The 27634-nt window shown below is 37.3% G+C and overlaps 2 protein-coding genes across 25 annotated transcripts in view; one reads left to right on the forward strand and one right to left on the reverse strand.

Moving 5' to 3' along the window:
* PPIG (peptidylprolyl isomerase G) overlaps window positions 1–12842 on the reverse strand; it is a 40696-nt gene extending 27854 nt beyond the window's left edge. For 4 of the 24 annotated variants that reach the window (XM_070476064.1, XM_070476049.1, XM_070476048.1 and 1 more), the window contains exons 1-2: window positions 12699–12841; window positions 11974–12054 (exon numbers count right to left, since the gene is read on the reverse strand). The gene's annotated coding sequence lies outside the window, so the exon portion shown is untranslated. Of the gene's footprint in view, window positions 1–11904; window positions 12055–12287; window positions 12524–12698 lie in introns of those variants that run through there. The other 20 variants (XM_070476068.1, XM_070476059.1, XM_070476060.1 and 17 more) reach the window with 10 other exon arrangements.
* Window positions 12843–16962: 4120 nt separating this feature from the next.
* FASTKD1 (FAST kinase domains 1) overlaps window positions 16963–27634 on the forward strand; it is a 33566-nt gene continuing 22894 nt past the window's right edge. Inside the window, exons 1-4 of the mRNA XM_020880790.2 lie at window positions 16963–17178; window positions 18554–19073; window positions 20595–20663; window positions 26527–26652. Coding sequence (XP_020736449.2) covers window positions 18739–19073; window positions 20595–20663; window positions 26527–26652 — 530 coding nt within the window. The 5' untranslated portion in view covers window positions 16963–17178; window positions 18554–18738. The remainder of the gene's footprint in view (window positions 17179–18553; window positions 19074–20594; window positions 20664–26526; window positions 26653–27634) is intronic.

Consider the following 27634-nt stretch of genomic DNA (forward strand, 5'->3'; position numbering starts at 1 on the left):
TCTGTCCATGGGATCTCCCAGGCAAGAATACTGGCCACTCCAGTAGCCATTCCCTTCTCCACGGGATCTTCCCAACCTAGGGATCGAATCCACATCTCTTGAATCGAATCCACATCTCCTGAATCAGCAGGTGGAATCTTTACCAGTGCACCACCTGGGAAGACCAAACAGCCAAGGCCTATCCTTTGTGAAGTCTTTTACATTTACTATGCCCTCTGAGGAATGCTCTAACCCCAGATCTTCACATGGTTCATGTCTCCACTTAAGTTAGTGCTCAAGTATCACCCTCTCATGGAAATAATTCTTTGCCAGTACATTCACAGAAGCAGGCCCTAATCCTCCAGCACTTTATATTTCTTTATTCTGCTCTACTTTTCTTTCTAGCATTTATTGCTACTTGATATTTTAAGTTTTTATATATTTTCCTCTTACTAAAATATAAGCTTCATGATGTGAGAGACCTTTTCAGTTTTGCTCCCCTCTTAATTCTGAAGTAACTCAAACAGTACTTGATTATGGCAGGAAACCAATATTTAGTAAATCAATAAATATACAAGAAAGAATAGGCATGTGTGAGAATGCTTTTCTGCAACAATGCAATAACAATAATTAAAAGCAAACACCCAAAATGTCCCCAAATGAGATAACATCTGAGTAAATTGTGGTATATACATGCTATTTAATACTATAAAACAGTTTAAAAAGTCTTTACGAACGCTATCCAAAACACCGGTTTAGGTGAAAAGAAAAAACAAAGCTGCATTCAAGTATTTTTTTTAATACCCTAAAATAATATTCTGCTTCCACAGAAAGAAAGGTCTTAAGATAAATACCAAAACTTCAAACAGTAAGTAGGGCTACTTACTGCAGGGGTACTGGAGTAAGGATGGAAGTCAATGAGGGTCTTTAACTATAATGTTTGATTTTTTGCAACAAGAATATGTTCACATATTAGTTTCCAATTTAAAGAAAGACATGTCTTCAAAGTAAAATAAAATAGAAGAAAATATGTGAAAATATTTAGAGCCTATTTCTAAGTGAAAGTCATAGACGATTTTTGTTTTAATTTTCTCATTTTCCAAGTTTTCTATGACAAATTCAGACCTGTAAAAGTAACTCTTCAAAAGAGCATTCAAGATTTAGAGTCCCTTGGACTGCAAGGATATCAAACCAGTCAATCCTAAAGGAAATCAACCCTGAATATTCATTGGAAGGACTGTTGCTCAAGCCAAAGCTCCAATACTTTGGCCACCTGATGTGAAGAGCTGACTCACTGTAAAAGATCTGACTCTGGGAAAAACTGAAGGCAAAAGGAGCTGTGCAGAAGATAAGACAATTAGATAGCATTACCAACTCAGTGGACATGAACTTGAGCAAACTCTAGGAGATAGTGGAGGACAGGGCAGCCTGGTGTGGTGTGGTCCTTGGGACTGCACGACTTAGTGACTGAACAACAAATAATAAAGAAATAAATGATAGAGACAAACAGATTTGATCTTATGAAAGAATGCATTATTTCTATTTTCCAAAGGGAAATTAGGAAAGTAAAAAATTGGGGGAAATATTTCCAAACGTGACGTGCTGGTTTCCTTCCTGTAAAACACTGGCGAGGCCCATCCTACTCGCTGTAGAACATGAAGCACCTCTGGTCCTGACTGGTAAGTATCAGTCCACGGGACAACCACAGGAAGCCTTCTCACCATCCCTCCTCCCTCCCTGGGGACCCTGCAGGGTCCGTGCAGGAAACAATTAAAAGCACAAAGGCCACCCAAGGGAACATAAACAAACAATTCATAAAAAAAGTTAATCAAAATATAAACAGCGTGAAAACCTTTGTTAAGCAACTTGGCACTGTAGACCAAGAATATATTCATAATCATTCCAACCTTTAACACTTTAGTAATTCAAACTCTTCAAATGTCTCTAAAGGCAACCATTTAAAATAAAATCTTCTTTAAGGCTTTTTAAATTTTTTAAAGAACAGTAATGAGGAACAACCTAACAGTTCACACAGCCTAAAAAATAAAAAAAAATTAAAAAAAAAAAAACAATGGACAAAAGACCTAAATAGACATTTCTCCAAAGAAGACATACAGATGTTCCAAAACACACATGAAAAGGTGCTGAATATCGATAATTATTATTAAGAGAACTGCAACTCCAAACTACAATGAGGTATCACCTCACACCAGTCAGAATGACCATAATAAAAAAAATCAGGGCTTCCCTGGTGGCTCAGTGGTATAGAAATCTGCCTGCCAATGCAGGAGACATGCACTCAACCCCTGATCTGGGAAAATCCTACCTCCCATGGAGCAATTAAGCCCAAGTGCCCCAGCTACTGAGAATATGCTCTAGAGCCCAGGAGCTGCAACAAGAGAAGCCACTGCAATGAGAAGCCAGTGCATCACAGACCCAGCACAGCCAAAAATAAATAAAATTATTTTGAAAAAATTTACAAACAACAAATGCTGGAGAGGCTGACAAGAGAATCCTCTTACACTGTTGATGAGAATGTAAACTGGTGCAGCCACTATGGAAAATAGTATAGAGGTTCCTTAAAAAAACTACAAACTGAGTTACCATATGATCCAGCAATCCCACTCCCAGGCATAAAGCCAGAGAAAAACAGGGTTCAAAAAGATACATGCTCATTTCAGCAGTGTTTCCAACAGTCAAGACATGGAAGCAACCTAATGTTGGTCGATAGATGAAGGGATAAAGAAGATGTGGCATATATACAAGATAGAATATTACTCAGTCATAAAAAGAATGAAATGCCAAGTGCTGCCACATGGATGGACTTAGAGATTATCATATTAACTGAAGTAAGTCAGAGAAAGACAAATATCATGGCATCACTTCTATGCGGAATCTTAAAAAATGATACAAATGAACTTATTGACAAAACAGAAATAAACTCATAGACACAGAAAATAAACTTATGGTTACTAAAGGGGATGGGGCGGGAGGGAGTTAGAAGTTGGGGATTACAGACACATAGACAGACTACTGTATATAAAACAGATAAATGACAAGGACCTACTGTATAGCACAGGGAACTATATTCAGTATCTTGTAATAATCTATAATGGAAAAGAATCTGAAAAAGAATACACATACACACACAATTGAATCAATTTGCTGTACACTTGCAACTAACACAACATTGTAAATTAACTATACTTCTATAAAAAATAAACAAAAAAAACAACCTAAATGTCTAACATAACAAGTAAATTAAGAAATATTCATATGATGGACTGCTATGCTGCTTATGAAAATATAATTTTTAACATAACATGGAAAAAATGTTTAAGTGTAAAAATATCAAAATTACATAGTGAAAAGGATTTTAAGGGTAAAAAAATTCATATATACTGTCACTGTAGTGCTTTTTATAATAGTAAAAAAAGAAATTGTATAGTAATAGAAACTGGTTGAATAAACGATATCATCATGAAATGGATGGTATTCATCTAGCCACTGGAAATCATATTATTATATGTTAAAATAAGAGGTAACATTTTCACCAACTGGATTGAAGGAAATAAAAAATACTGACCTCATATACTACTGACGATAGCAAAGGGGTAAATTTGATAATCCTTTGCCAACGTGACAACACACATTACAAATGCATTAATGACCCTTTGACTCAATAACCCTATTCAGAGGAATTTATACATCATTCATGAAAGAAGGTAAGTACAGGGTCATACAAAGCACCATCATTTGTAATAGTTAAAAGGCTATAAACCTAACTGTACATAGAGGAGGAAGAGGTTACATAAATCATATGACCTCCATACAAGTTACTGGCTATAAAAAGGAATGAGGAAGCTGGTTATCTGCTATCTCCCAGCCCTTTTAAGTGGAAAAAAGCAAACAACAAACCCCAAAACAACAACAACAACAAACTACAGAAACATATATGGTATATTTTCTTCGTATTTTTTCAAAAGAACTTTTAAAAAATGTGTTTTGTCTAACACAGACGCATCTGGTGGGAGAGGAAATGGGTAGCTGGGGAAGATGGGTAAGATTTTTTTTACTGTATAACTTTTCAATTTTATGACTTTTCAACTTTTTAAAAAATCTTTTTTTTTTTAAACTTTTCAACTTTTTCAATTTTATGCCACTACTGATACTAAAGCACACTAATACTACTATTAAAAGTTCTTTAAAATAACTTTTAAAAATAAAAGTTATTTAAAAATACTGAAAAAGAAAAATTATCAAAGACCATTCAAGGATGAGAAGATACTCACAATATACGACACTGTTAACACAGCACTGCTGTATGGTATATTTGAAAGCTGCTAAGAGAATAAAAGTCTAAAAGTTCTCATCACAAGGAAAAAGCAACATTTTTTCCCTTGTATCTGTATGACATGGTGGATGTTAAACTGAACTTATTGTGGCAATCATTCTTCAAGGTGTAAGTCAATTCATTATGCTATGCACTTAAAACTTCGACAGTGCTTCGACCTCAATAAAACTAAAAGGAAAAATAGGATTTACACCAAAATATTAATGAAAAATAAATTATGCAGCATTACTTACAGTAGCCAAGACATGGAAACAACTTAAGTGTCCCCTGATAAGTGGATAAAGAAAATGTGTCACACAGACACACTGAGGAATATTATTTAGTCACAAAAAAGGAAGAAAATCCTTCCACTTGTGACAACATGGACGGGCCTCAGGGGCATTGTGTTAAGTGAAGAGTCAGGCAGAGAAAAACACTACAATCTCATACATGGAATCATAAAACAAAACAAAACAAAACAAAAAAACCCAAATCTGAACTTATAAAGTCCCAAGAAAACAGTGTGCATGTGTGCATGCTAAGTCTCTTCAGCTGGTCTGACTCTTTGCGACCCTATGGACTGTAGCCCACCAGGCTCCTCTGTCCAGGGGGTTCTCCAGGCAAGAACACTGGAGTGGGTAGCCATGCCCTCCTCCAGGGGACCTTCCCAACCCAGGGCTCGAGCCCAGGTCTCTTACATCTCCGGCACTGCACGACTAGTGCCCCCGGGAAGGCCCAAGAATACAGTGCACAGCATGTGCTCTGTACTTGAAAGCTGCTAAACAGATGATCGTGTCACAATGAAAAAAAATTATATGTGAGGTGAACGTTAACTAGACTTACTATAGTGAGCATTTTGCAATATGTACACACAGTCACACACACATGGGCTTCCCTCATAGCTCAGCAGGTAAAGATCTGCCTGCAATGCAAGAGACCAGGGTTTGACCTTCCTGGGTCAGGAAGATCCCCTGAAGAAGGGAATGGCTACCCACTCCAGTATTCTTGCCCGGAGAATCCCACTGACAGAGGAGCCTAGCAGGCTACAGTCCATGGCGTCACAAGAGCTGGGCATGACTAAGAGACTAAACCACCACCAGCATCAATCACATATACAGTGAATTATATACACATAGTCATATAAACAGTGATCATGTTGTACATCTGAAACAAATGTAAAGTTATATGCCAATTACATCTAAATCAAAAGGATTTACAACAAAATATTAACACTGATAATATCTGGGTCATGAATTTAAGGGTAATTTTTATGTATTTCTGTTTTCCAAATTTTCTTCAACAGGTATAATTTTATAATCAGGAAAATATTTTTAAAGAAATACTAACAAAATGAGATAATTTTCTGCTTATTAAAATAGCAAAGAACTTTTAAAAGAATAATTCCCAATACAGTAAGCAAATCCTCTGGAAATGTATGTAAAAACTGTTTATACCTCAAACTGGTTTATACCTTAAAAACCCAATTGCTAGAAATCTACTATAAGGAACTATCTTAAAAAGCCTTCATGTATAAAGTTGGCCACGAAAAATGATTAGATTATGATCTCTAGTTGGACAAAATATCACAGTTGTTGCAGCAATGCTTACAGTGATCAATAATTTGGAAAATGCTCATAATTTGTTAAAAATACTCAAGATATAAAACAATAATGCAATATTATTATAATCACATAAACTACTCCTTCAAATTCAAAGATTTATAAAAAAAGAAAAAAAAGACTGAAAGGAAATAATCACCACAGTATTTGATTTTAAGACTGGAGAGTGGGGGATATATGTATGTATATGTATAGCTGATCCACTATACGTGAATAACAGAAACCAATACAACACTGTAAGCCAACTATATTCCAATTACCAAAAAAAAACACTGAAGGATGTTTTTGCCTCACTGTACTTCTTTCTACTTCTTTAACAAACATAACTGCTATTATAAATAAAAAATTCATAACAGAATTAAAAAATATACATACAATCTAAGATTATAATGTACATGTCTCTGTGTGGTTATAATACACATTTAGGTAACACCACACAGGGATACTTTTCTTAGAAACAGATTTAAATGATATCTTGAAATAACAAATCAAATATGCTTTAAATTTAAGAAACATGAAAGACAGCAAATTACTATTAAAAGCACTATATAAATATCTTAAGTATGTAAATGTTGTAACATTAATAGCTAATGAAGAACAATGAAAGATGGCTCAAAGCTATGTCTCTAACATTACTGATATCAAATTTTATCTAATCAGAAATAGAATGTAGTATTCCCTCTAGTATTCCCTCTTTATTATTTCCTGTTATTACAATATCTAAAAAATGCAATACAAACACCTAGTCATTTTTTTTTTCTTTTTAAGAAGTAAAGAGGTGGCGCTAGTGGTAAAGAACTTGCCTGCCAATGCAGGATATGTAAGAGATGCAGGTTCGATCCCTGAGTTGGGAGGAACTGTGGAGGAGGGCATGGCAATCCACTCCAGTATTCTTGCCTGGAAAACCCCCTGGACAGCGGAGCCTGGTGGGCTACAGTCCATAGGGTTGCAGAGAGTCAAACATAGCTGAAGCAACTCAGCATGTACACAAAGAGAAAACAATACTGACAGATACCAAAAACACAATTCAGGACAAAAAATCAAGTCTACACAATTTTCAAGTCTATGCAATTTTCAATAAAATAAGTCATGAATTTCCTAAGAATAATTCACAAAGAAAGCTTTCAGAGCAACAATCTGCAGGTGAACTGTTCACTGCATAGCTGTTTAATCTAAATGAGTTGCAGCTATTCCTGTAAAATGCAGCTATAATTTTTTCTTTTAAAAAAATCATCATATTGAGCAACATGCCCCATTCCTGTACAGCAACCAGCACAGTATACCCCATTAGATGAGGTACATATGTTCCAGTCTGACCTAGTTTCCACTACTGCATGTTAGCTGTTACCATTTATCATTTACTGGAGCTCTTGCATTCACCTCACCTGCCTGACTCCCTCAGAAATCTGAGTATTTGATACTTCCATCTACTTAATTTATAAAGAAAACACTTTTAAAGATAATCAGTAAAGCTAACAAGCTCATGAAAAAAGCTGAGTACACAAAAATGCATTAAATTAAGCCATAACTTTTAAAATTTTAATGTATATTCTTTGAGTTTCTTCTAAGCAGATAGAATTACAAATATTTTCATTTATCAACAGTATCATAATCACAAAGTTTCAAAATATTAAATGGTAGGATGTATGGTATGCCATGTGCTCTTGCGCTCAGTTGCGTCCAACTCTTTGTGACCCTATGGACTGCAGCCTGCCAGGCTCCTCTGTCCCTGGAGTCTTGCAGGCAAGAGTACTGGAGTGGGTTACCACTTTCTACCCTAAGGGGTCTGCATGACCCAGGGACTGAATCTCTGTCTCCTATGTGTCCTGCATTGGCAGGAGGATTCTTTACCACTGCTCCACCTGAAACTTCTGCAACAAATATATTTCATAAAAATATCAGAGATGAAACAAATTCATAAGTAAAAAGTTTAATCCTGTAGCTTCAGACATGAAATAATTTCCATATTCGCCTAAAGTAACATGAAGGTTGGAGGTGGGGGGCAGAAGGACATAGGCAACTAATTATTAAAACATAGACCACCTGGCTCCTCTGTCCATGGGGATTCTTCAGGAAAGAACACTGGAGTGGGTTGCCACGCCTTCCTCTAGGGGATCTTCCCAACCCAGGGATTGAACCCAGGTCTCCTGAATTGCAGGAAGATTCTTTACCAGCTGAGCTGCCAGGGAAGCCCCAAAGTGAAAGTGAAATTTGTAATTAGGCAATAAACAACACAGTGACTTTATTATATTCTTCATTACATGGAATTACATTCTTAATTCCAAGAATTATTTGGAAGTTTCACACAGTATGAGGGAGTCTGCAGAGTACTAAGTCTTGAAAAAGGAGATAGTAGATACTCTTAACTATTGCAATGACAAGCAGGTCTTTGCCCTTTCTGACTCCCTTGGTTAATTCCTAATTGTCCTTAAAGATTGAACATAGCCAAAGTACACTCTAGGAGTTTCACCCTGACCCTCTGAAGTTAAAAAGATTGTTGATTTATTTTTATTATCATAAATTTGTCTGGAGAAGAAAATGGCAACCCCCTCCAGTATTCTTGCCTGGAGAATCCCAATGACAGAGGCGCTAGTGGGTTACATTCCATAGGGTCAAAAAAGAATCAGACAAAACTTAACAACCAAACATTAGCAAACTCCTTGAACTCAGAACCTTTCTATCTTCAACACCAAGCACAATGCCTGGTCCAGCACTACACTGCCGAACGGAATGCTAGTGAAGGCTTGAGCAGAAGACGTTACTCAGGGCCTTTTCTCCCACATGCACTGCTTCCCACATGCAGTATTGCTAATATGTATCTGTCGTGAGTAAATCCTCTCAGCCTATTCCACAACTGAAAGAAGCTTATTCTTTAGATATGCCTACTGAGACTGCATTCTCTTAACAAAGTATCTATTTTCTTTTCTTTAAACAGAATCCACTTTAAGAGACAGCATTTTCAGTTCAAGACCAAGAAATAAAGATGGGAAGTTCTCATCTGTTTAAGTTTAATAAAACAGGTAGCAATATTCATAGAAGACTTGCACCTCTAAGTACAATCATATTAAGTTAAACTAATTAAAAGCACAGCAGACATTGAAGACTTTCAAAGACAGCAATCTAACATCACATTTTACATTACTGTCTACCTTAATGTAATTTACAGAAAACAAATGAGAAATAAAAACGGACTGGTTAAAAGATATCTAAATATATTTACAAATGCCAGGTTGTTAGTGAACCAAGTACAAACAAATTGACATTCTGGGGTGTCAGAAAAGGCAACTATGATCTTCCATATAGTTCCTTTTCCCTTAGTGTCTCTGACAGTCACAAACCTCTGCACTGATAAAAACATGATTAACAGTGTATAGGCAGTTAGTAGGGCTTCCCTGATAGCTCAGATGGTAAACAAACTGCCTGCAATGCAGGAGACCTGGGTCTGCCCTGAGTCAGGAAGATCCCCTGGAGAAGAGAATGGCTATCCACTCCAGTATTCTTGTCTGGAGAATTCCAAGGACAGAGGAGATTGGTGGGCCGCACTCCCTGGGTCACGAACACTCAGGCACGACTGAGCAACTAACTCACTTTACTTTCAGGCACTTACTAAATTCCTAAATCCTTCAGAAAACTTAAAAAGAGAAAAGCTGGTATGATGCCAAGTTTGGTGTTAAATAACTTACTGCACGTACAATCTGAGAGACGTAAAAATCTAGTACAACTATGCTAGTACCAAACTAAAAACCATATACCAACTGGGAAATCTGTTAATATTGTTAATATTGTACCTGCAATTATCTAAGCTCTTATAACAATAAACTTATCCCACAGTCTCAAGAGATAGAACCAAACCATTCTAGCAGTGTGTTATCTAATCCAGTAACTCCTAAATAAAAAACTACAGACTTTTGAAGTTTGAAGGAAATAGGTAATCTGGTCCAATCTTCTAATTGTATAGACTTGGGAACAAGAAGACTAGAGAGTTGAAGTGACTGGCTCAAAGTCACAAGTGGAGGGAAAAAAAGTAAGAGTTTTCTGGTTAAGATAATAGCTTCACTGTGGAAAGTAGCTTATAACCTGGGCCTGATTCATATTGATATAAGACAAAAACCATCACAATATTGTAATTGTCCTCCAATTAAAATAGTAGCTTATTCATAAATATTCCAGATAATGGTTACATAATTTTACTTTTTACCAAGTGACCATGATGCAAAGATTTAATTATGAATAAACCTTAAGCTAAAGTTTATGCACAATTAACAGTAGCTTATTAACATATACAATCAGGCTTCATGCAATTTAAAAATCAGTACGTTAAGGAATCACTCATGCTTTAAAAATAACAATTTTAATATCAAAAATTGATACCCGTAAGTATGACATAATTAAATTCCAAGAACAAGTTGGTAATCATTTTAAGCCACTACTCAAACTAAAACGAAGTGTAAAACATTTCCTGTCTGGTACTAAAAGTACAAAGTCCCAGTTACAGCATACAGAGAATTTATAACACTGCCTGTAGTATATTTCAAGATGCAAGATTTGCCTTAAAGAAATAAAAATATATGGAGTTCTTACGGAGACCATATATTCATTACACCAGGTCAAAACCATTGACACTTAAATGAAAACTAAAAACTGGTACTAATATTAAAGACCAAAAAGAAGAAAAAAAAACTTGTGTAGCAGAGAGATTTGCAATAAACTCTTCAAATAACTTGAATTAATTATCTATGGATTCCAACTACATATAACAAGTAAGACACCTTAGTACATGAAGATACAGAGAATAAATAATACATTCTAATCCTGTTGAAATATCCTATAAATAAAACAATAAGGGAAAACATCAACATATATTTCTTAAAAGAGCAACACTTGAAGAACTGTAGATGGTGCCCTGACAACTAGTAGAACTAGTTCATCCTACTATGAACTACTACCAATTTCCTGATGTATGGGAGAATGGATGCTGCCTGACAGGAAATCTAACTTAAAATATGCAAAATATCAAAAGAATAAAGTCTTTACCTAAAGAACACAGATACTGCAAGACCACAGTGTCAAGCACCAAAAATGAAAGGCCTTTAATAAGTCACAATAAATGTAATGTATGCTTTTCCCTCATAGGGGAACCACTGAGCTCTTACTCAAAGCTAATTTTACACAGAATTTTAACAAAGCTGAATATTTACTTTTGAAGCCCACAGCTTGGTAATAGCCTGAAATTAGAATATAATTTTATAAGTGAAAAAAATAGTGAGGTTCAGAAAGATGGCTGGATCAGAAAAGAACTCAAAATTTCTAACCTTGTAAGTTTGCTTACTTGTACACTCCTGACATCAGGGGAAGGCAACCCTGACAAAAGTTCGCAAAAGCAAAAACCTTAAAAAGTAAACAAAATTTTTAAGAAGGCACAGAATCCTAATACAAGACAAGACGCCATTAGGATCTCAGGACACCAATACTCTTGAACCATAAAGAAAACGTTAAGGTAAAGGGAGCTCTGTTTAAAACATATGTATGTAATTCCTTAGAGAGAAGATCCCATCTTAAATGACTAAACTAAAAAAAAAAAAAAAAAAAAGGAGGGGGGATAAAACGGGTAAATCTTCACATAAATAAAAAACATGAATTAGAGAAACAGCCATTCTTTTTCTGGATTTTATACCGCGACTTCAAAACTGGTTTTACACACCCCCTCTCCATCATCGGTACAAGCCAGCCATTCTTTGCCAAACGGTAATCCACACTTTTTCTATCTGGTTTTGGCTACTGAAAATTAAGCGTACCCCCTAATTTCCATATTTAATTGTTCCTTGGACGCATTTCTGACCACTACTGCAAACACTTGGTCCTGCATAAAGTACCACTGTGGTTAGAAATGAAAATCAATGCACAAAATGGTGCTTTTATAACATTTTCAAAACGACTAAGAGTTTCCCATTCCTGCAAACCTCGATTCAGCACGTTAAAAGACTAAAGACGAGCCAAATTCGCACAGTTCCCCCAAAGCATTTGGAATTCCGAAGCCATCACCTTCCTCCAAGAGTAATTCCTCCTAAAAGGCCTGCGCTGCTCACAGTTCTTCGGAAACGTGGGAGAACTTGGGAGTCAGACCTGGGATAAGAAGTGAAGAGCCTGGATTTGAGTTTGGGGAGAACTAAGTGGCCTGTGCCACTACACTACGCAAGATAGTCGCTACGAGAGGAAAAGGTCGGAGCAGGGGGAAAGCCTCTCTTCGTTCTAATCTTAACCCCCGAGATCCAGGCTCCCCGCCTGCCACTCTCCACCCCTAATCTGACAGGATGGCAGGTAACGCGTCCCGTTTCCCCACCTATCCTCCCACCTACCCCGCATTCGTGCTCGGTCTTACGATTTTGAAGCATCAAAATCACCCCGGCTCCCTAGAGTTCAGGCCACCGTCGCTGCCGCCATATTACAGCTTGTGCGGCAAAATGCGTCAGGGAGGGAGGTGTGCGCCCAAGAAGGGAGGGCGGGGGCTGGCAGGGGGAGGGCCATCTTCCAGGTCCGGAAGGCGCGGCTGGAAGCCCTCTCCAGCCGCACCTGCTGCAAAGCTCGCGCCACGATCCTCGGGGACCCCTCTGGGATCGGACAGCCCCAATATCTTGAGAGGAAGACGGTTAAATCGGTATGGGCCTATCGCGCCGGCTCCGCCCCTCTTCTAGGGCCCTTCCCGCTCTCGCACCCCGACACTGCTGCAAAGGACGGTACGGAAACAACACAGGCCCTGCGCCACCTACTTGACCCAGTCCAGTCTCCTCTTCCTGGGGTCCGGTCCTTTAAAGCGCTTCAAATCTACCGCCGCCAGAAAAGGCGCTAAAGACCACTAACTGCTTCCCTCCCCCCACAACCCAGTCCCGGCGTGGAGGGGAAACGTCGCGCCGGAAATACGTCACTTCTCGGTGGCCCGCGTCTTCTGGTGATCCCTTGCTTGCTTTACCTCACCCTCCCTGGAGTTCTAGAATTTTGGTGCGAGTTAAATGCCTGGCCCATAGGTAGCTTAATGGTTTTTGTGTAAGTTGATTGACAGCGTTTGTAACCGTTAGAATGCCAAGTCGTTCGTGAATGAAGGCTTCACTTAATAAACATTGATTGAGCCTCTGCCAGGGTATTGGGAAGGAGACCCTACTTTCAAAGAGCTTCCCAGGTCAGCTTCTAGTTAATGCTGTGACACACATTAAAAAAAAAAAAAAAAAAAAAAATGAACAAAGTGCTATTTGAGGAAAGGAGGAAATTATAGAGGACATTGACGCCCTTTGTTGTCTTTTAAAAAATTTCTCATAGCAACCCCATGATATGTTATTATCCTTGTTTCACAGATAAAGACATTGAGGTTCAAAGAAGATAAGTGCCTTCCCAAATAACATTGTTCCTAAATACCAAAGTAAGGCTTTGACTCCAAATCCAGTGCTTTCTGGGGAGAATACTATTTAGGACATATGTTGCTATTTAAATGTTTCAAGAGATTAAGAGTTCCTAGATTGTTTGAATTATAATAATTCCCCCTGATATTCAGGGGAGTTGAGGGTCATTGTGAAGATACGCCATGTGTTTTAAAGAAAACAGCTCCCTTGGTGATGGTTAGTGTTATGTGTCAACTTGTCTAGGATATGGTGCCCAGTTATTTGGTCAAGGAATAGTCTAGATGTGGTTCCCAAGGTATATTTTAGATGTGATAAACATTTACAATTCCAAGACTTATAAGTAAATCAGCTTAAGGTCTTGAGAGCAGAGGCTGAGATTTCCTCAGGAAGAAAGCATTATGCCTCAAGATGGCATTATAGAAACTTTGCGTGGGTTTCCAACATGCTTGGTCTGCTGTGTTGATTTCAAACTCATGACTGCAATATCAACTCTTATGTGCACTTATAGCCTTCTCACCCACCCTACAGATTTCAGACTTTCCAGCCCCCACAATTGTAAGCCAGTTTCTTACAATAAAACTGTTTTTCTGTAAAAACAAACAAAAAGAAACAGAGGACTTAGATTTTATTATTGTATGAAAAGAAAGTTACAATCATTAAACATTTTCACTCCTTTATCTTTGGTAAATTAGTAATTATCAACAACAGCTGAGCATGTGGTAGGTACACTTAAGGGTCTTCACCGGTTTTATTAGCTGTAAAACTGAGAGGACAATCTTGGCCACTTTAAGCCATTGCTTTCATTGCAGGAAAGTAGCGTCATACTCATCTTCAAACGATTTAGAGGTTATGTGAGTTCACACTTTGCAGTGAGGAGGGCAACTCTTTAAAATTCTAATTTATAGTGGGCACTATATTGAGATAGATTTTTTAAAGCATTGGTTTGACTTTTGTTAATTCAGATTCCTTAGAATATACTTTTATTTAGCTGTGATATACAAATTCATTTCTTAGATTTCTACATGTAGAGGTAATGTGTAACATTGCTATGACATAGGTGTAGTTTCCCTCTTTCTCATCCATTCAGTTAGAGACAATCTTTGAGGATATAGTACAGATTATACCATAGTTAACATTTTGAGGTGTGCAAAGGTAGTATTACTAATTTGTTCCAGGATATACTTTTTTCTTAGAGAGATAGACTTTTCTATGAAGTGACTGAAGAATTATTTAATAGTAAAGTATTAATAATTACTTAGATATAGTATACATTATAAATGGTCACATTTTAGAGGATTCCTGAAAGACGTCTTGAAGCAGCTTTACAAATGTCAATTCAAAGACTGGTGGCTGGTGGTGAACTATGACAAAGGTTTCACTATTCTTAAGAAGAGTTGTTTTGGGGGGAAATTCCCTGCTGATCCAGTGGTTAGGACTCTAGCACTGTCACTATTGGGACCCTGGGTTCAATCCCTGGTCAGGGAACTAAAATCCCAAAAGCCACATCTTTTCTTAGACTGTGGTAGTTGCTTTCTTTATCCAGATGTCCTTACTTAAACGAATGAAAAATTGGTGTGCTTTGCTGGGTCCCAGGCATGTTGAAAGTTCAATGGTCTTTGAAATCCAAAACTTTCTCAAATAAATTTGACATGGTTTATTGTTCCAAGAAGGAAGCTTTTGCAAGTAAAAGGAAGTATTACCTCCAACAATATGGTGGCTTAAGGAACAAAGGACTTATTTCTCTCTTAAATAACAGGTCTGGTGAGTGGGCCAGATCAAAGGGCAACTCCCCTCCACATAGTCAGTCAGGACCTTACGTTCCTTATATGTAATTCCAACATACTCCAGGGCCTCGACATTGCATGATTAGGTTAGAATGTATTGCCTTGAGTTTCAGCCATCAGGAAAACATTACAAAAACTAAGATCCTGGCATCCAGTACCATCACTTCATGACAAGTAGAGAAGTGGAAACAGTGACAGATTTTATTTTCTTGGGCTCCAAAATCATTGCAGATGAAAATCACTGCAGACAGTGACTGTAGCCACAAAATTAAAAGATACTTGCTCCTTGGAAGAAAAGCTATGACAAACCTAGACAGTGTATTAAAAAGCAGAGACATCACTTTGTCAACAAAGGTTCATATAATCAAAGCTATGGTTTTTCCAGTAGTCATCTATGGATGTGAGAGTTGGGCCATAAAGAAGACTGTCACTATCATTTAGGCCTATTGTTGCCGGGAGCTGGTCTGGCACTCATAGCTTAGCCTTGGTATTTCTGCTGAACATAACAATTGCACAGAATACCAACATGAAACAAGGCCACTTTCTGACTGATGCGTCAGGACCAAAACAAGACCATACCATAATCATACCTGAACTTAGACAAAATACAGTAGTGTCCAAACCACAAAAAATGACCAAACATCTACCTGTTGTGGCTGTTAGGAGTGACAGCTGCTTCTTTACCAATCCCAGCTTTAACTTAGCTTCATTCTTTCTGCCTTCTAGATAAAATTTATTAAGATGCCCAGTAAATTCCTCATAGTAGCCAATCTAGAGCAAAATCCCTGTTAAACTTCTTCAAGATAATACAAGGCCAAAAATTGATTGTGGTGATGTTCCACAACTCTGAATTACAAAAAGTCACTGAATTTTACACTGTGAATGGGTGAATTGTATGGTGTGTAAATAATTTCTCAATAAAGCTGTTAAAAACATTTGTGGTCTAGAACTGGTACCTGTCTGCCATGACACAGTGCAGAAATGGGGAGAAGTTTTGATGCTTTCATAGTCATTCCATAGCTATTCCATACATGTTGAATATAATAAGAAATTAAAATCTGCACATGTCTTTTCCACATTTAAGTTTTCATATTTTGCTTTTCTAAATATTCACTTATATTGTATGTTATAAAAATATCAGTGTTTCATGGACTGGCAGAAAACCTCTTATAGTTGAGAAACAAATACCCTAAAGGCTTCCCTGGTGGCTCAGTGGTAAAGAATCCACCTGCCAATGCAGGACACGCAGGTTCCATCTCTCGGTCAGAAAGAGCCCCTGAAGAAATGGCATCCCAGTCCAGTATTTTTGCCTGGGAAATCCATCCCATGGACACAGGAACCTGGTGGACTATAGTCCATGCAGTCACAAAAGAGTCCCACACGACTTGGCGACTAAACAACAAGGACCTATAATTACAATGGTTTAAGACGTGCTACCCAAGTCTCTCTCAATGAGGAACTACAATACCCAGAATTCCCCCAAAATGCGTATGCCACGTCTATTCCACGACCCTCGACGCGAGGTCCCCTGGGGCATGTAGTGCATACTTTTGGCCGTACACGCTGGGCTCCCTCAGCCTTTTTTCCGGGTTTTGGAAAGGACACCACCAGAAGAAAGGTCTGGGATAGAAGGGAGGCGTGAGTGACATAACCAAGCCTGTTCCGTCCCATGCTAGGGGACCAGGACTAGCAATGAGTTCTGAGCCTTCCCCGCGATCCTCCAGAAAAGTTGCCTGGCGTTAAGGAAAGAATTTGCCCGCAAATCAGGATTGGGTGACGGCGATAGGTTTTCTTATTGTACCCAGCACGTTTCAGTTCCGGGGTACAGAGTTTGGAGGCTTCCTTCCAGGTATTGTATTTCCCGGAGCGCGGAGGACTAGGCAGGGCTGAGCTCTCTCCCAGCGGGACCGGGAGACCACATTGTTTCAGCGCCACTGTGTGCCAAGCGCCGAGGATGCCTGCCGTTTTCAAAGGGTGCTCCTGCACTATATACCCTGCACTATACCTGTTCGCGGCGGGTACCTGTCTCTATAGTCCCGAGATCCCTCCTTTGGTCGAGTGAGTTTCCCAAGGTCGGTTAGCTGGGTCGGTTAGACTTGACACTGGTATTCTAAGCCGTGAGCTACTTCGTCTTTCAGCTGTAGACAGGCAGGAGATTCTTGAAGATACCTTTGCTTTGTGCGGGGATTTTTGTGTATGTGTGTCGCAAGTCAGGCTGGGTCAGGATTCAGTGCAGATTGCCACAGAGTAGCCAATATTGTCTCATCGTTTATTCTTCCGTGCAGACAGCGTGGCATAGATAGAGAGGATTCTGAGGCATACTTTTAAAATCGGTTTGTTCATGTAATGAGACTCTTCAGGTTGAAAGAGTGAAATAACTATGTGGTTGTCCCAGCTTCATTAGTACTAGAGTAGATTTTTAATCTTTATGAAAGTAGCTTTTATCTGTAAAATTCAAACGATAGCATCTCTGGCGGGTTGAGAGAATTTATTGGGATAATACTTAAAAGTCCGTTGTAAACTGTTGTAGAAGTATTAGATGATATGGTTTTAGAACCAACTTTTCTAACCATTGCTTCTCAACTAGAAATTTAGACATACTTTAAAAACAAATTATTCTTTTTCACAATAATCTTTGATTTTCATGTTGCTTCACCACACCCTGATACATTACTTGATTTCTTCATATTTCCTGATTGGGCTCTAATCATCTCGTTTATTGCTTAAAACCTACCTAAGGCCAATGTAGTGATTAAATTGTTTGGGTGTTTTTAGAGTACAAGGAGAAAGAAGCAAGAAATTATCTTGGAATTGAATATACCAGAGACTATTATTCAAAAAACATTTGAAAAATTGTGGCTATGAATTCATGGCTACTCTTTGTGAAAACTATAAAGGCAGTATATTTATTTATTGCAAAGAGTTTGGTTTGGGTCCCCCAACCCCATCTGGTTTTATAGTCAAATTTGAAAACTTTATGTGTCAGAGTTAACATTCATTTATTTACTTTTGGCTGTGTTGGGCCTTTCTTGCTGCTCATGGGCTTTCTCTAGCTGCGGCAAGCAGGGGCTTCTCATTGCAGTGGCTTCTCTTGTTGAGGAGCACAGGCTCTAGGTTTTAGTAGCTGTGATGCAAGGGCTTAGTTGCTCCACAGCACACAGAATCTTACCTGACCAGGGATCAAACCCGCGTCCCCTGTATTGGCAGGCAGATGCTTGAGCACTGGACCACCAGGGAAGTCCAGACTTAACATTTTTTTAGATGAAATGCAGAAAGAAACTCCTTTTCCTGGACATTTCGCTTTGGATCAAATCCTGCTCTCTGGTTCAGGCTAAGAACAAAGTCTGTAGTTATTTCAGGAAAAAAACTGTTCCTGTAATGAGAATTTTGGAATTAATTTGGTATTAATAACATAAGTATGACCATGTTAAACCAATTTCTTTACAGAAGCTGCATATTGAAATGGGATTTGGAGTCATCATAATGGAAGCAAATTACATGAAGGAAAAACAGTTATTTTTATACCAGCATATTGCACCTGACTACTAGTTGCAGATGGTTTTCTTTACCTAAGAAAATTTGTGATGTGAATGAGAAGATAGTTTTTTTCCCCTAGATTCATTGTTTACAATATGCTTTGCCTAAGAGCTATTCGTCCATTCTCCTGGAGAGTGTTTCACTTTCGACCCTTTAGTTTTGAACCATTTATTAGTCAGATGAATAATTGTACAGATGAAGAGCAAATATTCCATCTTATTGAAAAAAACAAATCCCTACTTTCAGAAAAACAAGTGGGATATGCACTTAGTATGCTTTGGCAGTTTCAAAAGCAGAAGACCAGCTCTGTAAAAAATGTGGACTGTATCAGAAACCATCCCCAATTTCTTACTCTTCGTAATTTAGCTACAACTAAAATGGGATTCATGAGTGACAGTACCTTGGTGAATGTGTTATACATCATACAACAGTAAGTAATGTGCTTTTAGGTTTTATAAAAATGATTATAGTTTATTTTTATATTTTAACTTTATAAAAATCTCTTTGAAATGAAAAGCAATGTGGTTTTTTCCCTTAAAATAGTTTTCCTGATCATCTAATATTTTAAAGATACTTGGTGGATATTCTTTGATTACAGTGATCATTCCACTGTGTATATGTGTATCAAAACTTAATACTGAAGGTGACTTTTTATATGCCCTCTATCCCAAGACTATGGCCAGAGGGATATTAAGGTCACCAAGAATAATTTGGAGGTTGCCAAAGACTTGTTTTTGAAGTGTTTTCAAGTCTGACCGAGAACTCTGACATTTAGAAATGAATAAGATATGAACGTTTAAAATCGTGTTTTCTTTAAAAAAAAAATTATGCTGTATAACCTAAATATATACAATATTTGTTAATCATACATCAATAAAGCTGGAAAAAATTTAAAAAGAAAAGAAATTTTACATTATTTGGAGAGGAGTTCAGCACCTGTACAAAGAAAAAAGAGCAAAAAAGTTAAAATTAATCTGTTTATTAGTCTCATTGGTGGAAATTATTGAAGTTAAATACTGCCTAAATAACTATAGATATCAGCACTGCACAGAGCAGAGATACAGTTGTTTTTACTAGGGCTCAGTGTATACAGAAAGGGGCTTAAGGCTTTTCTTATTTTGGGGGGTAGGGTTAGACTAAAAAAGAATGATATACATTTTATATCAGTGATAATACTGTTTATAGTGATATACCTATAAACAAAATAATTTTGTTTCTAAGATTTATCCTAAGAAAGTAATCTAAGATACATGTTAAGATTCCTGTACATGGTTATTCATTCCAGCATTATTTATAATATTGAAAAACTAAGATCCTAGTAAGTAGGTTAATGTTTAAATGATATTTTATTCACATAATTAATAGTATATAACCATTAAAAATTATGTTTTGAAGTAAATGTAAAGATAATGGGCAAATGTCCACAATATAGTGTTAACTTACTAAAAGAGGCAAGATACAAACATGTGAAAGAAATACATATATTTCATTAAGTGTGTAGAAAAAGAACTGAAAAGAAATGCTCCAAATTAATGATGGTGAGTATTTATGAGTAGCAGAGTTATAAATTATTTTTATTACCCAATTGAAGTTTTTCTTTATTTTACAAGCTTTCTCTTTTAAAAATCTTTTTGTAATCAGAGCAAAGTAGTACATGTTAGATGTACTTTTAAGATAAAATATATCATTGAACATTTTCATTGTTCAGTGGACGGCATTGAAATGTTACAGATAAAAGGATGAGAAGGGCATGGGATAAAGTATAGGTGTTTATTAGGTAGTACTGAGAAATCAGAATAATGAAATCGGATCAGACCAGAAATACGGGCTGACTGTGTAGGAATGTAGTAACTTGAGGTTCACTTTTGCATTATAATCTTACTGCATATGTGCTTTTAATAATTTTAAAATGTTTCTATGTGGAAAATTATTTTCTCTTGATTTTATTGAGGTTTGGTATCGAGGCCCATGACTCGTTAGTTGAAGCGCTTGTTACAGAAGCATGGAGAAGACTGGAAAGGCAAGTACTCTGGGTTCTTCAGCTGAGATCAGGGTTATTCTTTTCAGGATTAGCACAGTGAAATCTTATAGGGGAAGAATAGGGAGCTGCTGCCTAACTATCAAGCTTTATTGAAATGTATTTAGGAATTTCCCTGGTGATCCTGTGGTTAAGACTGCACTTGCATTGCAGGGAGCACGGATTTGATCCATTTTGGGGAACTAAGATCCTGCATGATGCGTGATGTGGCCAAAAAATTTTTAAAAAGAAAAAAATGTATTTAAATTCAGTTTAGTTTTAGGGTTTTTTGTTTGTGTTAAGGTGTGTTTTTCTAGCACAGTAAAATCTTGTAGGAAAAGAATGGGGAATGTGTTTTTTTCCTTAAGAGAAAGAAAAATATTTCAAATATTCCTGAAGACTGCAGGATGTAAGTGCTTTTCAACATATATAATTAATCAAAATATAATTAAGCTAAAGTCACTGCTATTCTTGGACTATGCTTTTTAAACTTTCTTTTCTGAAAGAGTTTTGCTTCAGAAGGAAAAAATTCTGAGTGATAGGCTCTCAGTAAAATCCCTAGATGTTCATAAAAAGAGAAAGAAGAAGTTTATGAGAAAGTAAAGATTTTACTGTTTAACAACATCTATAGGTACTTGCCCATCACTTCATTTTTATGAAGGTGCAATGAATAGAGCTCATAGGCGTCTTAGAATATTTCAAGTCCACTACTGTGAATAGTATCAATTCAGACATCTTTCCCACTCTACACATGGCTATATCTTTAGCATACTTCCGTAATCAACGATCATCTAAAACAGGGAACAGCCAGAAAGGTGGCTGTCTGCTCACCTGTTTGTGGGGAACCTGGTGCTAAAGCATTCATAGACAATTTACTTCTGGGTCGGGATCTCCTTCATAGCAGAGCAGCTCCCTTCTGCGAGTCTGCCCTCGACACAGAGTTTGTAAAAAAAATTAAAATAGAAAAAAAAAAAAGAGAGAGAAAAAGTAAAAAATATCTAGAAAAATATGAAATTTATTCAGAGTATTATGAGTTCAGTTCAGTAGCTGAGTCATGTCCAACTCTTTGCGACCCCATGGACTGCAGCACAGCAGGCTTCCCTGTCCATCACCAACTCCTGAAGCTTGCTCAAACTCATGCCTATCAAGTCAGTGATGCCATCCAACTGTCTCATTCTCTGTTGTCCCCTTTTCTTCCTGTCTTCCATCTTTCCCAGCATCAGGGTGTTTTCCAATGAGTCAGTTCTTTGCATCAGGTGGCCAGAGTACTGGGGTTTCAGCTTCAGCATCAGTCCTTCCAATAAATATTCAGGACTGACTTCCTTAAGATGGACTAGTTGGATCTCCTTGCAGCCCAAGGGACTCTCAAGAGTCTTCTCCAACACCACAGTTCAAAAGCATCAGCTCTTTGGTGCTCAGCTTTCTTTATAGTCCAGCTTTCACATCCATACATGATTACTGGAAAAACCATAGCTTTGACTAGATGGATCTTAGTTAGCAAAGTAATGTCTCTGCTTTTTAATTTGCCAGAAAATTTAGAAAATTTGGAGTACAGAGAAGCCTATTATATTCTGTACTATACTATTTATATTTTGTAAGAATATATAAAAATAATAAAAGAATACATGAAAAACTCTTCATTTATAAAACAGCTGAGGGCTCTTAGCTATACCAGAGGGCATTTTGGTGATTTCTGAAAACTTAGAATTTTTAAACTTAGGGGTTCTGGGTAGCCATGGTCCATTACTGGTGGGATAAAACAAATATTAGTAAGCGAAAGGAAAATCAAGTTGAGAAAGAGAAAGGAGCTTTTGGAAACCACAGAACAAAGCTCCCTCCAAACCAAATAGTAACCTAGGGCAGAAGAGAAAGGATTGCCTAAGATAAGAAACAGTAACTATTTGTAGATGAGAGGACCAGTCATCCTCATTATTCTTTTTTAGCATATTGCTTTTTAAAGCATAAACAATGATAAATTCTTACAATTGTAGTCGTACATGACTGCAGGGTGAGCTCTGTAGGCTTTTGTGGTGTGGCTGAGTTAAATTAAACAACGTACCCAACAGATTGCAAGGTACCCAAAGCAAAATGGCTTTCTGAGGAGGCCTTACAAATAGCTGTGAAGAGAAGAGAAGAGAAAAGCAAAGGAGAAAGGGAAAGATATTCCCATTTAATGCAGAGTTCCAAAGAATAGTAAGGAGAGATAAGAAAGCCTTCCTCAGTGATCAGTGCAAAGAAATAGAGGAAAGCAATAGAATGGGGAAGACTAGAGATCTCTTCAAGAAAATTAGAGATACCAAGGGAACATTTCATACAAAGATGGGCACAATAAAAGAAAGAAATGGTATGGAACTAACAGAAGCAGAAGATATTAAGAAGAGGTGGCAAGAATACACAGAACTATACGTAAAAGATCTTCACAACCCAGATAAGCATGATGGTACGATCACTCACCTAGAGCCAGACATCTTGGAATGTGAAGTCAAGTGGGCCTTAGGAAGCATGACTACAAACAAAGCTAGTGGAGGTGATGGAATTCCAGTTGAGCTATTTCAGATCCTAAAAGATGATGCTGTGAAAGTGCAGCGCTCAATATGCCAGCAAATTTGGAAAACTCAGCAGTGGCCACAGGACTGGAAAAGGTCAGTTTTCATTCCAATCCCAAAGAAAGGCAATGCCAAAGAATGCTCAAACTACCTCTCAATTTCACTCGTTTCACACGCTAGTAAAGTAATGCTCAAAATTCTCCAAGCCAGGCTTCAACAGTATGTGAACCGAGAACTTCCAGATATTCAAGCTGGTTTTAGAAAAGGCAGAGGAACCAGAGATCAAATTGCCAACATCCACTGGATCATCGAAAAAGCAAGAGAGTTCCAGAAAAACATCTATTTCTGCTTTATTGACTATGCCAAAGACTTTGACTGTGTGGATCACAGCAAACTGTGGAAAATTCTTAAAACAGATGGGAATACCAGACCACCTGACATGCCTGTTGAGAAACCAGTATGCAGGTCAGGAAGCAACAGTTAGAACTGGACATGGAACAACAGACTGGTTCCAAATCAGGAAAGGAGTACGTCAAGGCTGTATATTGTCACCCTGCTTATTTAACTTATATGCAGAGTACATCATGAGAAATGCTGGGTTGGGTGAAGCACAGGCTGGAATCAAGATTGCCGGGAGAAATATCAATAACCTCAGATGTGCAGATGACACCACCCTTATGGCAGAAAGCGAAGAAGACCCAAAGAGCCTCTTGATGAAAGTGAAAAAGGAGAGTGAAAAAGTTGGCTTAAAGCTCAATATTCAGAAAACTAAGATCATGGCATCTTGTCCCATCACTTCATGGCAAATAGATGGGGAAACAATGGAAACAGTGAGACTTATTTTTTGGGGCTCCAAAATGAATGCAGATGGTGACTGTAGCCATGAAATTAAAAGACGCTTACTGCTTGGAAGGAAAGTTATGACCAACCTAGACAGCATATTAAAAAGCAGAGACATCACTTTGCCAACAAAGGTCCGTCCAGTCAAGGCTATTGTTTTTCCATTGGTCACGTATGAATGTGAGAGTTGGACTATAAAGAAAGCTGAGTGCCGAAGAACTGATGCTTTTGAACTGTGGTGTTGAAGACTCTCGAGAGTCCCTTGGACTGCAAGGAGATCCAACCAGTCCATCCTAAAGGAAGTCAGTCCTGAATATTCATTGGAAGGACTGATGCTGAAGCTGAAACTCAAATCCTTTGGCCTCCAATCCTCCAACCTGATTTGAAGAATTGACTCATTTGAAAAGACCCTGATGCTGGGAAAGATTGAAGGCGGGAGGAGAAGGGGGTGATAGAGGATGAGATGGTTGGATGGACATGAATTTGAGTAAGCTTGGAGTTGGTGGTGGACAGGGAGGCCTGCCGTGCTACAGTCCACGGGATCACAAATAGTCGGACACAGCTGAGCAACTGAACTGAACTGGACTGACTCAACGAATCTCTGAGCTTAGAAGTTCCACATCCATTTACTGAATGGTGATTATAGTTAATCTCATTATCTAAACCTATCTGTCTTCTCATGTCTAGGTTTGCGTTCTCTCTACCTGTAACTGTCTTTTTGTTGAGGGTAAGGAGACCAATCTTTGTCCTTTGGTAAGGTAGAGAGATCAGTATTATGAACTCCTATGTACCCATCATCCAGTGTCAATAATTACCAACATATAGCAGTCTTGTTTTGTCTGGATCATCTCCAGTTCCCACCCTACCCTTCAGTATAGTTAAAATTATGGTATAATTCTACCAGTAAATACCTTAGTGTGTATTTCTGAGAGACAAAAAGCACTCTTTTAAAAGTATGTATAATCACCATGCTATTATTATACCTAAGAAAAATGATTAATTATTCCTTATTATCACCTAATAACTGTCTGAGTTCAAATTCCTTTGCCTGCTCTATAAATGTCTTTTTAAAGGCAGTTTGTTTAAATAACTATCCAAACATGGTATACACATTGCATTTAGTTGCCATGTCTCAAGTTTTTCTCTGCTTTTGTTTTTTCTGGTAAATCCTCATTAAAGAATACCATAAAAATATACCAATTTTTATAGTTATACCAGTCATAAATATACATCTTGATGAATTTTCACATACTGAAAATACTCATATGCTTCTGTGTAGCAGCACCAAGATCGAAGCACAGAATATCCCTAGTTTCCCCAAAGTTCCTTTCATGCCCTCTTCTAGGCACTCCCCACTTCTCTGTACCAGAAGTAACCACTATCTTGACTTCTAACACCAGAAGTTAGTTTTCTTTCTATAAAAATGGAATCCTATAGTAAGAACTCTTATACCTAGTTTTTTCACTCAATGTATTTTAAAGATTCTGTGATATTGCACTATTCTTTTTTATTGCTATATGGAATTCTAGGAATATGTGCAGTTATTCATTGTACTCTTGATGGACATTAAGATTGTTGCTGTTTTGCATTTTTTTGTTTTTTTGCTATTACATATCATGCTGTTGTGAAATTCCTTATGCTTGTCTTTTAATGAATTCAAAGTCTTTAAAAATCTATAACAATTCTCCTTTCTGCTCTTTTGTTTTGCCATTTTTGTTGAAGAAATTGGGTCATTTTTCCTATAGAAAAAATCAAGTTTTTCAAGCATGATTGTAGTAGAAATTATTCTATTTATTTTAAAAATATTTTTGGTTTTGTGTGTTAATATGGGCTTTCCTGGTGGCTCAGATGGTAAAGAATCCACCTGCAATGCGGGAGACCTGGATTTCATCGCTGGTTTGGGAAGATCCCCTGGAGAAGGGAATGGCTACCCACTCCAGTATTCTTTTTCTGTGTGTGTGCTAAAAAGCAATGTCTTTTATTTAAAGTTGTTTATTTCTTTTTTGTTTTTTGCAGAAAACTTTTAATGGGTGATTTTTTAAAATTTATTTTTAATTGAAGGATAATTGCTTTACAGAATTTTGTTGTTTTCTGTATTCTTGTCTGGAGAATCCCCATGGACAGAGAACCTGGCAGGCTACAGTCTATGGGGTGGCAAAGAGTCAGACACAACTGAGCAACTTTCACTTTCACATACAACTTTGAGTTGAAATTATTCTGTCCCCTGAAAAAATTAATAAGTAAAATGATTCAAATAACTCTGAGTGTTTTTTCCCCGCTTTAAAAAATCTTCCAGAAGAATCTGGCTTTTTAACTCTTAGCTTGGGTTACTTTTAAGAATAGATAATCAACATTTTAGAAAATTCATGTTATGTTAGTCATATATTAGTTTTTTTTATTTTTGCCTATTTTATAACTGTGTATTATGTTTTAAATGAAAATAAATAGTAAGGATCCCCTTTGTATATTTCCTTTAATAGGTTTGATATTAGTGTGCTGTCAAAATTTTCCTCTTGCCTGGCAGATCAACATTTATATTATAGTCCATTAATGGGAAAAATAGCTGATATTGTAAATAGGAACTTGGAAAACATACAGGACTTAAGGTAAGTTTATTTAGGGGCTTTGTGTTGTGGTGGAAAGAGTCTTGGCTTTGAATGCACACACACTTAGACTTGCTAGTTCCTAACTATGTGACTTTATTCTCTTGCAAGTTCCCTGTCCTCACCTACAAGACAGGAATCTACTGCACAATGTAGCTGTGGGAAGTAGACATAAAATGTGTAAACTGTGACACAATGTTGTTGAACTCTGATTTTTCCTTACTTGCAAGCTAACATGTTTGCTTGCCATCATTATGACCTCATTTAACCTTAAATTACCTCCCTAAAGGCCCTATCTCTAAATATAGTAGGGCTATATTGCCAGTAGGGCTTTAACCTATAAATTTGCGGGGAGAGGGCATAGTTTGGTTTGTAGCCTACACCAGTGTTCATAGTAACATTAGTCACATTAGCTGAAGGGAGGAAATAACCTAAATGTCCATCAGCAAATGAATGGACAATCAAAATTTTGTATATACCCACAATGGAGTATCATTCAACCTTCAAAAGGAAGGAAATTCTGATATATACTACAACATGTATAAACCCTGAAGACAGTACGCCTAGTGAAATAAGCCAGACACAAAAGGACAGATATTGTATGAATCCCCTTTACATGAGGTACCTAGAGCAGTCAAATTCACAGAAGCAAAGTAGAATGGTAGTTGCCGGATGTTGAAGGAGGGGAGAATGGGGAGTTACTATTTAATGGATAAGAAGTTTTAGTTTGAGAAGATGAAAAAATCCTGCAGTGGATGATGGCGATAGTTGAAGAGCAATGTGAATGTACTTAATACCACTGAACTGTATACTTAAAAATGTTTAAAATAGTAAATTTTACCTTATATATATTTTCACACACACATGGAAGTAGCTTATAAAAACAGAGATAATAAAAATCACTGTAAATTTTTTCAACTTTAAAAAATTCTTATAGACCCATTTGAGAATCTAATGAAATCTTTGGGTACTTCCCCACTCCAAA

This window comes from Odocoileus virginianus, chromosome 13 (assembly GCF_023699985.2).
Source record: "Odocoileus virginianus isolate 20LAN1187 ecotype Illinois chromosome 13, Ovbor_1.2, whole genome shotgun sequence".
Taxonomy (NCBI): domain Eukaryota; kingdom Metazoa; phylum Chordata; class Mammalia; order Artiodactyla; family Cervidae; genus Odocoileus; species Odocoileus virginianus.